This window comes from Erinaceus europaeus, chromosome 19 (assembly GCF_950295315.1).
Source record: "Erinaceus europaeus chromosome 19, mEriEur2.1, whole genome shotgun sequence".
Classification (NCBI taxonomy): Eukaryota; Metazoa; Chordata; class Mammalia; order Eulipotyphla; family Erinaceidae; genus Erinaceus; species Erinaceus europaeus.
In genome coordinates this window covers 2,755,436-2,774,036 of record NC_080180.1, presented here as the reverse complement: position 1 = coordinate 2,774,036, position 18,601 = coordinate 2,755,436, and the positions used below count along the sequence as shown (strand labels likewise).

At 52.1% G+C, this 18,601-nt stretch overlaps 1 protein-coding gene across 2 annotated transcripts in view; it reads right to left on the bottom strand.

Annotated features, from left to right (window-relative positions):
* The window catches only part of KCTD3 (potassium channel tetramerization domain containing 3), a 44,672-nt gene extending 33,700 nt beyond the window's left edge, over positions 1–10,972 (bottom strand). The window contains exon 1 of one of the 2 annotated variants that reach the window (XM_060178443.1): positions 10,676–10,972. In XM_060178443.1, coding sequence (XP_060034426.1) covers positions 10,676–10,758 — 83 coding nt within the window. In that variant the 5' untranslated portion in view covers positions 10,759–10,972. The remainder of the gene's footprint in view (positions 1–10,675) is intronic. The other variant, XM_060178445.1, reaches the window with a different exon arrangement.
* Positions 10,973–18,601: the final 7,629 nt, after the last annotated feature.

Genomic DNA, 18,601 nt, shown 5'->3' with positions numbered 1-18,601 from the left:
CGACCGGACCTGCCAATCTACGCGGATATCTTCGCCCACCCTGTCCAACGTTTGACGTCTCGTCACCCAATCTGGTCCCCTACGCCTACACTGAACTTCTCTGTTCCAGACTCTTGGAAACAGAGTTGGCAGTCAGCTGAGGTCAAGAACAAACACCTCATCACAGACTCCTGCAAGCGTCCACCTGGCTTTGACCTGGCACGTTATGATCGGGCCCTCCTCAATCGCTATCGAACAGGCCATGGCCGGTGCGCCGCTATGTTCCATCGCTGGGGAGCCAGAGACGACCCGAACTGCCCCTGCGGCTCCAGACAGACTATGACCCACATAGTCAACGACTGCCACCTCTCCAGATTCAAAGGAGGTCTCGAAACTTTCCATCAGGCTCAACCTGACGCTGTTGACTGGCTACGGAAGAAGGGCAAACGCTAGAAGAACGGAACTTGCTTTAACGTGTGATAACTTACACAATGCACAGCAACCCCTACTTCTCCCAGAGTTACCTGACAGCTGAAACACTTGCTACTTTCAAAACAGAGTTTACTCAGAGTTCAACAGTAACAACAACAACACAAATAAATAAATAAATAATCAACTCACTGGCATAGTTCCTAAAACATAACTTTCTGAACTTGCCAGTCTGTTGCAGAATCGGCAGTTTGGGCTTCAGACCAAGTCTCAGCTTGTGGACACAGCATCAACACGATCCCCTGCAGGTCTGTGTCATCTCCCCATCACCACCTGTTTCCCCACCAGCCGGACGGCACTTTGTCAACACCCCCAAGCCATCCACTGCTCGCTCGCTGTCATTTTGGTTTCTGTTTGCTAGCTGTACCACCTCCACCAAGCTCAGCTGATCGAGTCCCAGCTATCCGCCCTCTGTACCTCCACTGACTTCACCAGCCCTGTGCCACCCTCCCCTCGATTATCTCTCTGAGCTCACAGGGCTTCCTCCCACCGCACCTGCACTTCTCACCCTTTTAGAGGCTATTTGCAACGCTCTCACTCAGGCCTCCACCCATCCCTCCATTCAAAAACCATTTGCAAATATGCTGTTTTGAAATTAACTGCCATCTCATCAAGTCTGCTTATTGTCGGCGATTCTGGGGGAAAACTGTACCAAGAACAGGGCGTGAAGGAGGAAACAGAGGCCACGCCCCCCGCCCAGCCCTCTGAATACTCCCGAGACTCTGCACAAGACACTGCAGGATTTTCTTATGCTTTTATTAATTTTGATTTACTTATGTTTACCTGATAGACAGAGAGACACCTGCAGGCCTGCTCCACCATTTGTGAAGCTTTCCCCCTGCAGGTGGGGGGGACCAGGGGCTCGAACCTGGGTCCTTGTACATGGTAACACGTGTGCTTAGCCAGGTGTGCAGCCACCGCATGGCCCCATACATACTTTGTCTCTCCCCATCACCATGGGCTTTTACACAGAAATGTGTCTCCATTAAGAAATACTGGGGTACAGCATGACTCATGAGACAGTTCCTGAGCCAATCAGACTAAGAAAGAGGCCGGTTTACTCAAGAAAACATGAAAAAAAAAGTCTGGAAGAGAGCTCAATGTGCAAATGCACCTGATTTGCAGGCCTGAAGCCCCAGAAGTTCCAGTGTTCAACTCCTGGCACAACCAGTAAGTCAAAGCTAAGAGGTGCTCTGGTCACTCTTAAAAATAAATCTAAAAATAAAAAAGCCAAACAAATTGTTGACTAATCATGAACCTAAAGGCTGGAATAATTAAACAGCCTAAAGGCTAATCATGAACCTAAAGGCTGGAATAATTCAGATGATGAGCTGGGGTGGGGTGGGGGGGTCTCTGTTTTATAGCTAGTAGGCCTATTTTAGTTATATTCCAAAGGGCCCATGACTATACTAGTTGTTTTTTGCTTTTTTTTTGAGCCTGACATCTGATATGCAGATGGATCCAAGTTATTGTCTGGGGAGATGATGCCATGGCAGGAAAAAGGACCAGAAAACTGGATCAGGGAAGAGAGTAGCTCCCAAATATGGGAAAGGTGTTTATAAATATTGTTGACTGTAAACCCCACCCATTTGATGTGATCTGGGACCCATATTCAGCTTAGGAGCCTATGTGACCTCAGCATCCCTGTAGATCTGAGCTCACATTCTGTGGTCACCAGGTTCCAGATGCTAAGATGATGCCAACCAGACTTCCCTGGGCAGACAACGTGTCCTGGAGCCCTGCTTCCCCAGAGAGAGAGACAAGCTGGAGTATGGATCGACCTGCCAACACACCCATGTTCAGCGGGGAAGCAATTACAGAAGCCAGACCTTCCACCTTCTGCATCCCACAATGACCCTGGGTCCATATTCCCAGAGGGATAAAGAATAGGAAAGCTGTAAGTAGGGCACCAAAGTAAAAACCCAGTGGTGAGGGGTAGACATGTAGCTTCCTGGGCAAGTGGGGGGTGGGAATGGGCGGGAGGGATGGGTCACGGTCCTTTGGTGATGGGAATGGTGTTTATGTACACTCCTAGCAAAATGTAGACATATAAATCAGTAGTTAATTAATATGAGAGGGGGAAATCAATTGTATGTCTCAAAGGTTCTCAAAAGACAAACTGAATCTTTTTAATAGATAGGCAACGTATTTGATATGCGGACTCTCTCAAAAGCCTAGACCAAGTAGATTAGAAGCTTCCAATAGCACAGCTATATACAAGATACTGGGTACTGTACAGCAAACCATAACAAAGGGACTTTTCAAAGTTAACCCAATTAACAAATAATGTGATGATAATATTAACTATTGATTGTCTTTTTGAAGCCTAAGACAGCAGGAACCTCACATCTTCACTATAGAGCCCCTACTTCCCCCAGTCCTGGCACCCATGGATAGGGCTCACTTTCCCGTATGCTTCTCCCAATCCATACCAAATAATATTGCATCCGTCGATCACAACCTAACCAAAGCAACGATTGCCATCTCAACATGCTTCACCTCAGAGTGTATCCAGAGACTTCACGTGTGGAATGACAACCCTTCAGCTTCATTACTCGGGTGAGACCTTTCCTTTTATAGTACACTCTAATTTCATCTCAGGTAGTTCACTTTCTAACAAAGTCCCATAACCTAGACATACACCAGTTTCTGTGAGAGAGAGCGTATGCGCACACGTATCCATAAACTACTGCAAAATATATACCTGAAAGCAGGATTACACTAGAGTTTGCAGTGAGTACCTCCCCAACACTTCCTCTCCACTATTCCAATCTTGGGATCCATGTTTGCTCAACAAATTGTTTGGCTTTGTATGTTAACTCTCTTTTCAATCACCAGGTTCCAGATGCCACCAGGATGCTGGCTAGGCTTCCCTGGATTGAAGACCCCACCAATGTGTCCTGGAGCTCAGCTTCCCCAGAGACACACCTTACTAGGGAAAGAGAGAGGCAGACTGGGAGTATGGACCGACCAGTCAACGCCCATGTTCAGCGGGGAAGCAATTACAGAAGCCAGACCCTCTACCTTCTGCAACCCTCAACGACCCTGGGTCCATGCTCCCAGAGGGCTAGAGAATGGGAAGGCTATCATGGGAGAGGGTGGGTTATGGGGATTGGGTGGTGGGAATTGTGTGGAGTTGTACCCCTCCTACCTTATGCTTTTGTTCACTAATCCTTTCTTAAATTAAAAATTTAAATAAAAAAAAAAAAAAAAAAGAATAGGAAAGCTATCAGGGGAAGGGATGGGATACGGAGTTCTGGTGGTGGGAACTGTGTGGAGTTGTGGCCCTCTTATCCTATGGTTTTTGTCAGTGTTTCCTTTTTATAAATAAAAAAATTTAAAAAAAAGAAGGAGGGGGGGGCAAAGCAGCACAGCAGGTGAAGCACACATGGTGTGAAGCTCAAGGGCCAGTGTAGGTCTCCAGCTCCCCACCTGTAGGGAGTCACTTCACAAGTGGTGAAGCAGGTCTGCAGGTGTCTGTCTTTCTCTCCCTCCAACTGCCCCCCCCCTGTCTCCCCCTCCTCTCTGTCCTATCCAACAACAGTAGTAACAACAACAACAACATCGAGGCCAACTAAAATGGGGGAAAAAAGGAGGAGGATAAAGAGGAGAAGGAGAGGGGAGGAGGAGAAGAAAAAAGTTCTCTGTCTTAGCAAAATCTTAGTCACGGGAAATAAGTGACTTGGCCAAAAAAGTAAATAATCACAGATAAACTGAAAGATCCAAGGATTTATTGAGGGACAATGACCCTGGGTCCACACTCCCAGAGGGATAAAGAATAGGAAAGCTATCGGGGGAGGGGGTGGGATACACAGTTCTGGCGGTGGGAACTGTATGGAGTTGTACCCCTCTTATCCTATGGTTTTGTCAGTGTTTCCTTTTTATAAATTAAAAAGTGAATGACTGATTTGAAGCCATCAAATGAATTCCGAACAAGGTCTGCCTGCAACCAGTGACCTTTCCTCTCCTGACTGCTGAGTCAACAAGCTGTCGGCCAAATAGCTCAGCTCTGTGTCACTCGGCTCACTAGAGGCCTGCTTGGCCGTAGTTGCCACTTCAACTCAAACCAGCATTTCAGAGTGGGATGAAAAATAAATCTCTCGGCAAAAGGAATGCACCCTTATCCCACCAATTTTCTTTTCAGACAAGAGAAAACAAACCCAGCGCTCTAGAGCTGGTTCCAAATACAACTCCGTAGAAGGCACGACAGTAAACCACCACCGCACAAGGGCGCTCCTTGCAGACATGACATCCTGCTCTGCGCTTTTGTAAGACCTCACATGGAGTGTGTCGAGAAAAGGGTCGTGAGCAAGCTGGTGGTCTCGGCAAGGCCTGACACCACCACTTCAGCGCTCCTCGCCTCCCAACAAAAGACAGGGCGGCAGAGTAAAAGCATTTGATGCTACCGATCATACCACTAACCCCGGCATCTCCTCCTCACTGCCTCAGCTTCCTCCAGCAGCCCTGTAAGGCAGGTATGACTGTCCGTGGACATCTGAAGCAACTGCGCACTAAGGAATAAATTGGCCCGGGTCGTCCGTAGCGCAGTGGGTTAAGCACAGGTGGTGTAAAGCGCAGGGACCGGCGTAAGGATCCCGGTTCGAGCCCCTGGCTCCCCACCTGCAGGGGAGTCGCTTCACAGGCGGTGAAGCAGGTCTGCAAGTGTCTATCTTTCTCTCCCCCTCTCTGTCTTCCCCTCCTCTCTCCATTTCTCTCTGTCCTAACCAACAATGAATGACATCAACAATAACCACAACAAGGCTACAACAACACGGGCAACAAAAGGGGGGAAAATGGCCTCCAGGAGCAGTGGATTCATGGTGCGGGCACCGAGCCCAGCAATAACCCTGGAGGAAAAAAATAAATAAATAATTGGCCCACAGTTGCTGACCTAGAGGCGGAGCCTGGGAACTGGGCTCAAGTCCTCTGGGCCTGGCAGGGGCGGCCTGGAGGCTCCCACAGGCTCTGAGCCGCGTATGCTTTCAACTGGGCTTCCCACAAACCGACGTGGGCTGGTTTTTCCCGTGTTACTAGTTTCCTTTGTAAAATCTCTTTTTTTCGGGAGTCGGGCGGTAGCACAGCAGGTTAAGCGCACGTGGCACAAAGTGGAAGGACCAGCGTAAGGATCCCGGTTCGAGCCCCCGGCTCCCCACCTGCAGGGGAGTCGCTTCCCAGGCGGTGAAGCAGGTCTGCAGGTGTCTGTCTTTCTCTCCCCCTCTCTGTCTTCCCCTCCTCTCCATTTCTTTCTGTCCTATCCAACAACGACAACATCAATACTAACTACAACAATAAAACAAGGACAACAAAAGGGAATAAATAAATATATTAAAAAAAAATTTTTTAATTTCTTTTTTTCTGTACTTCCTAGGATGTTCACCAAGGGCTACGACTTACTTAATGTCTGGTCACTGTGCAATTCCTGTCCGTACGTCCGTTTGCCCACTTTCGCTGCTGGCCCGGAGTGCGAGTAAGAGCTTCTGGCTTATACATCACTACTTCCTCCCGCCATCAACCATCAACCGCCCGGCGCTTCTCTGGGGAAACCGAGTGGCCCCACGGCCTGTGCCACACACAGGTGCTCCTCCATGTGCTAATTCCTCAAACGCCCCGCCAGAGCTTTTTCCCTTCACACAGATTTAAGAGATGGTTCAGCTGTGTTTTCCACACGGTAACTCAGATCCGCCTGAGCTCTCAAGGCAGACTCAGATGCCGATGATCATGTTCCGGAAACCGGCGCTCGACGAAGCACAGCAGCTCTGCCGGCTGCCCCAGGTCATCACGAGGGTCTACGCAGGCTGGGGCGTCGCGGGGGGCGCTGGCTCACCCGGCAGAGGGTGCTCTGCACTCCGCATCCGTCCAGGTTCCAGCCCTTCCTTCCAACCTTCCACCGCGCGGGGACCACAGGCCAAGCAAGGGGAGGTCGCGCCAGCAGAGAAGCAGGGTGCGGGGGCGCCCTCCAGCTCTCCCCCACTCTGCTCCCTCTCCCCCCCTGCAGCTCTCTCCCCCACTCTCTCTATCTCCCCCTGCAGCTCTCTCCCCCACTGTCTCTCCCCCTGCAGCTCTCTCCCCCACTGTCTCTCCCCCTCCAGCTCTCTCCCCCACTGTCTCTCCCCCTCCAGCTCTCTCCCCCCCGTCTCAGTCTCTCCCCCTGCAGCTCTCTCCCCCACTGTCTCTCCCCCTGCAGCTCTCTCCCCCACTGTCTCTCCCCCTGCAGCTCTCTCCCCCACTGTCTCTCCCCCTCCAGCTCTCTCCCCCCCGTCTCAGTCTCTCCCCCTGCAGCTCTCTCCCCCACTGTCTGTCTCTCCCCCTCCAGCTCTCTCCCCCACTCTCTCTCCCCCTCCAGCTCTCTCCCCCACTGTCTCTGTCTCTCCCCCATGTCTCTCAGCCTCTTTCAGGGGGGAGTCTGCCAGGAAGGCAGCAGTCAAGTCCTGGTGGCAGCGTGAATGAACGTGCGCGAACTCCACAATTCTTTGCAAGGACTCACTCATCGCCCTATCACTGTAAACACGCAGTGAATCCAGTGCTGGCTTTCATGGCGTCCCTGCTGTGTCCTCTGATGTGTGTTAAGGAACATGCCCGGCCGCAGTCAGCAGCATCTGGAAGCCAGTGGGGGGATTTTTAAAGACCAGGGAGCTTGCTCCTCAATCTTGCACTCAGGTGTGACTCCGCAAGTGGACCTGAGGAGACCCAACCCCCCCCCACCCGGGGAAAGCTCCAGAGAAAGCGTGAGCAGAGGTGGACACACACACACACACTGCACCCCGGGAAAGCTCCAGAGAAAGCGTGAGCAGAGGTGGACACACACTGCACCCCGGGGAAGCTCCAGAGAAAGCGTGAGCAGAGGTGGACACACACACACTGCACCCCGGGGAAGCTCCAGAGAAAGCGTGAGCAGAGGTGGACACACACTGCACCCCGGGAAAGCTCCAGAGAAAGCGTGAGCAGAGGTGGACACACACTGCACCCCGGGAAAGCTCCAGAGAAAGCGTGAGCAGAGGTGGACACACACTGCACCCCGGGAAAGCTCCAGAGAAAGCGTGAGCAGAGGTGGACACACACACACTGCACCCCGGGGAAGCTCCAGAGAAAGCGTGAGCAGAGGTGGACACACACTGCACCCCGGGAAAGCTCCAGAGAAAGCGTGAGCAGAGGTGGACACACACACACACTGCACCCCGGGAAAGCTCCAGAGAAAGCGTGAGCAGAGGTGGACAGACACTGCACCCGGGGAAGAAAGCACAGGCCCAGGCTGCTGTGAAGGCTGTGTCTGGCTCTCTGGAGTGGCGCCTTGCGACTACCAACACGGGAGCAGGAAAAGCGGAAACCTGAAGGATGGAAAGAAACACTGCAGGCCTCGGAGGCTATCCAAGATGCTGCTCAAGGCCTCCGGCAGAGACAGCCTGGGTCGCCCCCCAGGCCTGCGGCAGAGCACACGCTGCAAACCCCCGTGTGAGTAACAGAAGGGGCTCCAGAGCCACTGCAAACCTATTCACTGCCGGAGTCAAGGACGGGGGGGGGGGGGGGGGGGGGGGCCTTCCTGGTCCTGGTCCCCCAGGGTGGAGGGGACCCAGGCTGTGGGTGAGAGAGTTTTGCAGAAAACGACACAGGTAGCATCGACTGTACTGACTATAAAACCATGAATTCCAATAAAAATAAAACAGAACTTGAAGCCATTAATGTCCTCCGGTGAAAATAATAAACCCTGGAACAAACAAAGCAGGCCTTGACTCCCAGACCTAGGCTGCGGTGAGCGCTTTGCAGAAAGCGGACACCTTACACAGGTACCGACGACTGTGCTGGCCGTATAACCATGAATGCCCCTCCCCATAACATGGATGAATCCATCTGGAAACCATCAGTTTTCCCCCAATGAAATTGACATTTTGAAAATGTGAATTCCCCCTCCAATAAAATAAATTTTGGATCTGTGAAACCCTCGCCCAGTAAAATAAATACATTTTGAGACACACAATACAAAACGGGCCTTTCCTCCCAACAAGCTGAACCAAAGGGGATGGGAGCACCCAGAAGGCCCCCCACTGACACCTGGCTGGAGTGGGGGGTAGCTTGGGTGCAGCTGCCCTGGGATGGGGTGCAGGGAGACCCAGGGGGCCGAGCAAGGAGGCCCAGGGGGACCAGGGGTGCAGGGCGACCTAGGGATTTTGGGGTCCTAGGGGTTCGGGTTAGATGCAACCCAGTGGTTTTCGGGGTCCCAGGGAGGCCCAGGGGTGCAGGGGACCCAGGGGTGCGGGGGCCCCAGGGGTGCAGGGGGGCCCAGGGGTGTAGGGGACCCAGGGGTGTGGCGCAAGGAGGCCCAGGGGGACGGGGTGGGTGCCAGGAGGGTGCAGGGAGACCTGGGGTGCAGGGAGGTCGGGGTGCAGAGAGGCCCAGGACGCCCGAGGTGCAAGGAGACCCGGGTTAAAGGGAGGCCCAGGAGACCCGGGGTGCAGGGAAGCCCGGGGTGCAGGGAGATTCGGAGTTCAGGGAGACCCAGGAGGTCCAGGAGGCCCAGTGTGCAGGGAGGCCCCTGGTGCAGGGAGGTCCAGGAGGCCCAGGAGACCCAGCGTGCAAGGAGGCCCGGGGTGCAGGGAGGCCCGGGTTGCAGTGAGGCCCGGGGTGCAGGGAGACCCAGGGTGCAGGGAGGCACGGGGTGCAGGGGGGCCCAGGAGACCCAGGGTGCAGGGAGGCCCGGGATGCAGGGACACCCGGGGTGCAGGGGGACCCGGGATGCAAGGAGGCCTGGGGTGCAGGGGGGCCCAGGAGGCCCGGGGTGCATGGAGGTCCTGGGGTGCATGGAGGCCCAGGGTGCAGGGAGGTCCCGGGGTGCATGGTGGTCCCGGGGTGCAGGGAGGCCCAGTAGCCCCAGGTGCAGGGAGGCCCAGGAGGCCCAAGAGGCCCGGGGTGCATGGAGGCCCAGGGTGCAGGGTTTCCCGGGGTGCAGGGAGGCCCAGGAGGCCCGGGGTGCAGGGAGGCCCAAGGTTCATGGAGGTCCCGGGGTGCAGGGAGGCCCAGGGTGCATGGAGGTCCCGGGGTGCATGGAGGTCCCGGGGTGCAGGGAGGCCCAGGAGGCCCGGGGTGCATGGAAGCCCAGGGTGCATGGAGGTCCCAGGGTGCATGGTGGTCCCGGGGTGCAGGGAGGCCCAGGAGCCCCAGGTGCAGGGAGGCCCGGGGTGCAGGGAGGCCCGGGGTGCATGGAGGCCCGGGGTGCATGGTGGTCCCGGGGTGCATGGAGGCCCGGGGTGCATGGAGGCCTGGGGTGCATGGAGGCCCGGGGTGCAGGGAGGCCCGGGGTGCAGGGAGGCCCAGGAGGCCCGGGGTGCATGGAGGTCCCGGGGTGCATGGAGGTCCCGGGGTGCAGGGAGGCCCAGGAGGCCCGGGGTGCATGGAAGCCCAGGGTGCATGGAGGTCCCGGGGTGCATGGTGGTCCCGGGGTGCAGGGAGGCCCTGGAGCCCCAGGTGCAGGGAGGCCCAGGAGGCCCAGGAGGCCCGGGGTGCATGGAGGCCCAGGGTGCATGGAGGCCCAGGGTGCATGGAGGCCCGGGGTGCATGGAGGCCAGGGGTGCATGGAGGTCCCGGGGTGCAGGGAGGTCCAGGGTGCATGGAGGTCCCGGGGTGCATGAAGGTCCCGGGTGCATGGAAGCCCGGGGTGCATGGAGGTCCCGGGGTGCAGGGCGGCCCAGGAGGCCCGGGGTGCATGGAAGCCTAGGGTGCATGGAGGTTCCGGGGTGCATGGTGGTCCCGGGGTGCATGGAGGCCCAGGGTGCATGGAGGCCCGGGGTGCATGGAGGCCAGGGGTGCATGGAGGTCCCGGGGTGCAGGGAGGCCCAGGGTGCATGGAGGTCCCGGGGTGCATGAAGGTCCCGGGTGCATGGAAGCCCGGGGTGCATGGAGGTCCCGGGGTGCAGGGAGGCCCAGGAGGCCCGGGGTGCATGGAAGCCCGGGGTGCATGGAGGTCCCGGGGTGCATGGAGGTCCCGGGGTGCAGCGAGGCCCAGGAGGCCCGGGGTGCATGGAAGCCCGGGGTGCATGGAGGTTCCGGGGTGCATGGTGGTCCCGGGGTGCAGGGAGGCCCAGGAGGCTCAGGAGGCCCGGGGTGCATAGGAGCCCGGGGTGCAGGGAGGCCCAGGGAGGCCCAGGAGGCCCGGGTCCGCGTCTCCGGTTTGCGCCCCGGGCCCGGGAGTTCCGCGCGGGCCGGGCCGGGTCCTGACCTGGTTCCGCCCACGTTGAGCTGCACGATCTCGCCGCCGCCCGCCGCCGCCGCTCCCAGGCCGCCGCAGGGGCCCCCCGCCATGGCGGGTTCGGGCCCCGCCCCCTCTCCGGGCGGCGGCGGCGGGGCCCGCGGGGCGGCGGGGGCTCCGGGACGCGCGGCCTCCGGCACCGTCCTCTCGGCCCGGCCTCCGCTCGCGTCCACCGCCTGCTCCGCGGGGCTCCGCTCCCGCCGCCTGAGGCCCGGCCGCCCGGCCCGTCCGCTCAGCCTCCGCCGCCGCCGCCGCCGCCGCCGAGGACGGGGCGCCGCTTGGGACAAAATACCGCAGCGCCCGGCTCTCCGCCCGCCGCCACGGCGAGGGGCGTGGCCTTGAGGAGGCGGGGCGTGTGGGGCGGTGTTCGTGGTGGGCGGGGCTTGTGAGGCGGAAGGGGCGGGGCTTGGGAGGGGGGCGGGGCGGGACAGGGGAAGATGCGCGCACCAGCCCTGAACCTGGCACTCAACCTGCCCCTTCTTCCCTGGACCTGGAGCCTGGTGCTCCACATATTAATTAGCCTGTCGATGTTTTTTTTTAAATTTATTAGTGATTTAATATCAATTTACAAAATTATGAGATAACAGGGGTATAATTCCACACCGTTCCCACCACTAGAGCTGTGTCCCCATTCCCTCCAGTGGTTCTCCCAAGGCCACAGAAATAGGTTGACACTTATTTCCATAACTGTTTGTACCTATCTGTCTATAATTTTAGCCCATCTTTTTTTTTCCTATTATCCTGCCTTCTCTGCTAAGTCACCCCTATTAAACCTGCTATTACTTGCAAAAGTCCTTCCTTTTTCTTTTTTTTTTCCTTTTTTTTTTCTTCTTCTCACTCTGTGTCCTAATGGAGTTGGAGTTCAGAGCCCTCTGGTCATCTTCCCCTCACATTCCTCCCCCTCTGGGAATATGGATCAAGGTCCTTTATGGGCTGCAGAAGGTGGGAGGTCTGGCTTCTGGAATTGCTTCTCCGCTGGACATGAGTGTTGGCAGGTGAATCCACACCTCTACTTAACTAAAGTATCACAGTGCCACAGCATTGTGTAGGTTCCGGGTGTGTTGACAGTGTTTCCTCTTTAACCCAGGCATCACTGCCTCAAATACAACATGTGTGTCCCCTTGGTCCTGATTATGACCCCTCACAACTCCCTAATCTCTTCCCTGTTCTTTCTCATTAACTGTCTTTTTTGGTTCACCTGTCTCTGTGCTCGCTCTGTAGACCGCAGGGGAATCATGAGGCACGGCCTAAACAACTTCACCATCTCCCCTCCCCGCATGGGTCTGGGGAGTTAGAGGAAGTTTTCCCAGAGGCCCTTGAGGTTGGTGCTGAATGTCTGCAGGAATGCAGAGGTCACCTGGGGCTTGGGAGTGTCACGGGCTTCCCTACAGAGAAAGCTTCTTACTATACTCTGCAGTCTCCTCTCCAGAACTGCTTTATTGCTTTTAATAAGGCATGTTTATGTTCCTTCTTAATTTAAGACTGACAGTGGTTTCAGCACCATAGATTACAAAATTACAGGATACAGCTGCACAACGCACCCACCACCAAGGTTCTGTGTCCCTGCCCTCCCACTGCCCAAAGGTAGCAGATAACCACCATAGTTCTCACAAAGTCCTAGAAACTTGGGTTTTTTTTTTTTTCTTTTCTTTTTTCTTTTTGGTAAGTCTGTGTGGTTCAGCTCTCTATATACCACCTAGGAGTGAAACCATCTTGAAAATGGTGATTTCACCCATTTTCAGCCCATCTTGGATAGAGCTTGAAGGAATCATGTTAAGGAGATAAGTCAGAAACAGAAGGATGAATATGGGATGATCTCACTCATAGGCAGAAGTTGAAAAACAAGATCAGAAGAGAAAACACTAAACAGAACTTGAACTGGAGTTGGTGTACTGCACCAAAGTAAAAGACTCTGGGGTGGGTGGGGGGAGTTCAGGTCCTGGAACAGGATGGCAGAGGAGGACCTAGTGGGGGTTGTACTGTTATGTGGAAAACTGAGAAATGTTATGCATGTAACAAACTACTGCATTTGCTGTCGACTGTAAAACATTAATCACCCACTAAAGAAATAAAAAATATGTATAGCAACCAATAAACTTAGTAGATGCTGAAGTGTGTGTGTGTGTGTGTGTGTGTGTGTGTGTGTGTGTGGTGTGTGTGTGTGTGTGTGTGTGTGTGTGTGTTTGACTGTCTTGCTACAATGCCTGATACACTGCCAGCTAACCAAAACCTAATAAAAACAGTGAGCAATTACTCTATCATAATCAATTTTTAACATGCTTCATGTTGTGTTCTAAGAATTCCAGCTGACGATTCATATGATGTTTTCATTCTCATTATCATAATGGCTTGTATAATCTGGCAGCAAATATAACAGTAATAAGATAACTTTATCCAAACCTGACCTAAAAGCGGTTGGCAGTACTTATAATCTTTTATCCCAGTTAATTATGATGATGATGATGATGATGATGATGATAATAGCTACATTGATTTCTATTTGAGGAGGTATCATTTCTTAGATGAATATATTCTACTATTTTTTTCCATACTATTTCTCAACTTTTTTTTTTAGATATTTCAGATGGAATCTTCAATTGTCACTTTGTTTTTTGTTCAAAGTGTTGTAGCATTCTTTATTACTTTAGGGAACATTTGAAAATTTCAAAACAAAATATTGGGTAATATTTAGTTCCTGGCCTCTAGTCACTCTAGGTAGTTCTTTAAGTTTTTATTTTTTATTTTTAAAATAGATGTCAGCATACCTAAAGGGCATATGACTCTTAAGACATAAAGCTGGGGGGTGGGCGGTAGCGCAGCAGGTTAAGCACACACTGTGCAAAGTGCAAGGACCGGCGTAAGGATCCTGGTTTGAGCCCCTGGCTCCCCACCTGCAGGGGGGTCACCTCACAAGCAGTGAAGCAGGTTTGCAGGTGTTTATCTTTCTCTCCCCCCTCTGTCTTCCCCTCCTCTCTCCATTTCTCTCTCCTACCTAACAATGACAGCAATAAGAACAATAACAATGATAAACAACAAAAGGGAAAAAATAGCCTCCAGGAGCAGTGGATTCCTAGTACAGGTGCCAAGTCCCAGCAATAACCCTGGAGGCAAAAAAAAAAACAAACATAAAGCTAAGTTATGATTTGCTTCTAAGAATGGATTGGCGCACTCCTGAACTCAAAGGCCAACAGCAGAATGAGGAAAGGATATTTGTTGTCTCCACCAGAGAAGTTCTGAGAACTCCACACAGCATGGAAGGGTATGTGGGTCACACAGATGGAGAAAACTGCATGTGTGTGAAAATTCCATCAACCGGCAAGCAGTGGAATGATAACTCATGACGGCATTAAAATGTTTATCCCGAACAACAAAGATGTGATTTTCACTTATATGCCTGGCAAAAAAAAAAAAAAAAAAAAAAAAGAGTTATCGGGTAAAATCCAGTGCAGAAATGGCCACCTTCCTGCAGCAAGGAGCTTGAAGTGGGCACAGCACTGTTGAAGCGCTGGAGAAGATATTAACATTTTTAGAGTATGCACCTCAGGGTGAAAGAGCTCTGGGGTCTATTCTTGGAGGACTAAGTCCCACAGACTATATAGCTCGCTCAGATGCATATCAAGAAGAATGTTCAGGGGATCGGGCGGTAGCACAGTGGGTTAAATGCAAGGACCGACCAGTGTAAGGATCCCGGTTCAAGCCCCCGGCTCCCCACCTGCAGGGGAGTCATTTCACAGGCGGTGAAGCAGGTCTGCAGGTGTCTGTCTTTCTCTCCCCCTCTCTGTCTTCCCCTCCTGTCTCCATGTCTCTCTGTCCTATCCAACAACGAACGACATCAGCAATAATAATAATAACCACAACGAGGCTACAACAACAAGGACAACAAAAAGGGGGGGAAATGGCCTCCAGGAGCAGTGGATTCATGGTGCAGGCACTGAGCACCAGCAATAACCCTGGAGGCAAAAAAAGAAAAAAAAAAAAGAAGAATGTGCAGTCTATCCGACTGTTCCAGAGTAGGGGCTGATTTGAAAGACTAACCTTGCACGCAATGGATATTTTTGGGCAATGCTGAATGAACTGGCCAGAAGAGTTCTCCAAGTATATTATTTAATGCGAGACATCAGTTTACTTAATAACACATTATGAGTACAGCCTTGTTTTTAAAAGCCAAACTAATATTATTATCATCCACTAATATTTCTATATAAGGATAGCTATTATTATCGAATAGTATTCCTATATAAGAGCAATATTCCTGACAGAGGACCTAGTGGGGGTTGTATTGTTATATGGAAAACTGAGAAATGTTACGCATGTAAAGACTACTGTAGTTACTATTGAATGTAAAACATTAATTCCCCAATAAAGAAATTTAAAAAAGAAAGGAAGGAAGGAAGGAAGGAAGGAAGGAAGGAAGGAAGGTTAGCGAGTCAGGATGAAACCCCCTCACCTGAGGAAGGACCTGGGGAAGAGCCCCTAGGGCACCATGGGGGAGCATCACTATGCAAAGGGGAAGCTTCAGCAGCAATAGAGCAGTGCTGTGGTGTTCTCCCCTCTCTCTGCATCTCTCGCCCTCTCTCTGTCTCTCACTTAACTAAAGAAGCTTTCTCCCTGCAGGTGGAAAATGGGGACTCGAACCTGGCTCTTTGTGCAATGTAACGTGCTCTCAACCAGGTGTGCCGCCACTCACCCTTCCCCCCCAAAAAAAACCCAGTAATATTCCTATATCCTACACTGTGAGGAAAGTTTGGCTCCCTCTAGCTCTAAAGTAGTCATTAGAATGGGGGGGGGGAGCAGCAGTGATAAAAAGAAAAACATTTTTAAAAGAGTTGTTTATTAAAGGGAAAGAGAAGGGGAGAGGGGGAGGGAGGGAGAAAGAGAGAGAGAGAGAGATGGAGAGAGAGATTTAATTGTTTATTACAGAGAAAAAGGGAAAGAAGGAGAAAAGGAGAGAAGGATGGAGGGAGAGGGAGAAAGATGGGGGGAGAGTCAGAGAACCCCTCTGGCATTTATAGTGCTGAGAATCCAGTGCAAGAGTTTATTCATGCCAAGTCAGTGTTCTGCCTTCTACACCGTCTCTCCAACTGAAAGAGAAAGAAGCCTTTCATTCAGTGGATTCTCACTGCTGAAATGGTTCACGATGAGTTTTCATCCCTGTGTTGTTGTAAGTCTAAATAATTCACTAGAATGGGTTCCCGGCTGTTCCCATGGCAGCAGTGAGTGGAGTTCAGTCTGTGCGCAGGTGCAGGAAGAAATGTCCGGCTGTGAGATGCAGAAGCTGAGGCCCAGGGAGGATGGGGTCTGGCCCGGCGTTTCACGCTCACCGTTCCTACCCCCTAGCCCACTCTACCTGCAACCCCAAGGGGCATGACCCTGAGGACACGCCCTACACATTAGGTCATAAAAGCACAGGCTTGAGATTTCAAACACTTGTCAGGGAGGATGGACAATTTTCCCCCTGCCCCTCTGGATTCTCTCTGGGCTGGTCAGAGTCACAGGTGGGATGGAGGGGAAAAAATGTTTTTTTTTGTTTGTTTTTTTTTTTTTTTTTTTTTTTTTAAGGACATGTATCTGGAAGATCCAGATGTGGACTCTAAGGTTACTGAGGGAAAATAAAGGTATGTGTATTCTGAGCTGGGGAATGGGGTGAGAGCCTGAGGCACTGAGGGAGGAGGGTGGCTCCTGACCTGTAACCAGGTGTTTGTGCTGTCATTCAGACAGATTTCTCTATAGAGCTGCTTGCTTCTGGTATTGAAAGATAACTTTAATTTTGGCCAATAGCCCCAATTTTCGCTCTCCTAGAAATTGCTGAGTTCAGTCGCCACACTGCATGTGCCCAAGTAATGTTCTGTTCTTTCCCTCTCCTTTCTCTGTCACTAGTAAGTGTCAATAAATAAATCTAAAAGAGGTAGAGAGAGAGAATAAGAGCTAGAAGGATGGTAAGATTCTAGTGTACCACTGAGACTCGGTTAACCTCAGCTCGAAATAATTCATGGGTCAAAGTGGCAAGTCCTGTGGGGCTGGGGGGAGGGGTAGGCAGCATAAGAGTTACGCACAGACTCTAGTGCCTGAGGCTAAAAGGTCCCAGGTTCATCTCCCCCGCACCAGCATAAACCAGAACCAAGCCGTGCTCTGGGAAAACAAACATCTTGGGAAGGCCCATCATCTTGGGGAGAATTATCTGAGCATGTAGGGGAAAGCTACCCTTTATAATAACAGGGAGACTCTCCCTCAGACTTGCTGGTATTCAAGGCATGCCTGAGGAGCAGAGAAAGCAAAGAAGTTTCCATGAAACCCATTGGTCACATCTAAACAAGTACACCGGCTTACCTCTGGTAGGAGAGAGAGAGAGAACTTGGAAAGCCAGGGTCTACAAAGGGGCAGTCCTCTCCCAGTCCCTGGCAGGACCACTCAGAACAGAGCCTGCAGATAAAGGGGCTTTCCCTGCCCAGGGCTTGGCATTCCAGTGGACACACTGGACTGGCTCTGTCTGGGGGAGGGAAAACAGAGAATAGGCAGTTTTCTGCAAGGACCGGAATCTTGCACAAGACAATGCAAAGTGGGGGAAGAGGCCCCAGCAGCTTCGTCCTGAGGCTGCCTTAGGCAGATTGGGGCTGATTCTGAGAAGGCTGGGTTTAGGCTGATAACAACAGCAGAGGCTCTTGCCTGGAGCAAAGACTGCTGAATGAACACTCCTAGGAAACTCTTCCTTTAAAGACTCTTGAGTTTTATTATTTATTAAGTTTTACCAGAACACCACTCAGCTCTGACATATGGCAGAATTGTAGTGCAGGCACCGAGTCCTAGTGATAACCCTAGAGGCAGAGAGAGGGGGCTAAGGAGGGAGGGCAGAAGGGAGAGAGAGAGAGAGAGAGAGAGAGAGAGAGAGAGAACTTAATGATCAAAAATACCTACATACCTACTAGCTGAACTGAAGAACACAGAAAGAAATGTTGATAGAATTGTAAGGAGTGGTCGACAAAGTCCAAATAACAGACAAATGGTTCACTATCCCTCTTCCAATAAGTGACTAAAGAAGACGAAGAAACAGAAAAGATAGAGGCTTGACCAACACCCACCAATGCAACCAGCTGCTATGCATTTCTTATTTTAAAATGTTTTCATTACCTTTATTTATTGGATAGAGACAGCCAGAAAGAGAGGGAAGGGGAGATAGAGAGGGAGAGAGACACCTGGGGTCTTGCTTCATCACTTGTGAAGCATTCCCCCTGCAGGTGGGGATCAGGGGCTTGAACCTGGGTCCTTGAGCACTGTGACATGTGCACTCAGCCAGGTGCACTACCGCCCGTGCTATTTACAAAACATTCATCTCAACCACAGCAGAGCACACCTTTCTTTTTCATAAGGCATTTTGGTGTGTTACACTTCGGACTGTGTCTAGAGACGTCAGGCGTGGAATGTCAGCCCTAAGACTCTGGTGAGACCTTTCCTAGCTCACGGGACTCCTTAATTCCATTTTGAGTGGCGTACTTCTTAACAAAACCTAGATATAGATCAGGGCCCATGAGATAGGGCATATGTACATGTACCCTAAACTGGGGGAAAAAATAGACCTTAAAGCAAAAGTGCACAATAATTTGCAGTGAGTCCAAAAATGAAGCTAGAAGAACTAAAAAGACATCTCAAAGTACCTAATGAAATAGTTTCTACTTAGATCCAGACGCCCTCCTCACCTACCTCCTATTACAAGTCCCCCAGTCACTCCAAAGCAAACCGTGTCAAAGTAAGGACTGCAAAAGCTGAATAGGGGCAAGAGACCAGCATACCTTAACGAAGACTCTTTACTCACTACCAGGCCACCCATCACCTGGGGTTCCCACACAGACATGATGGGCCTAGACCTCTAACAGATCCCTCTCACCACTGTCACTGGTCATC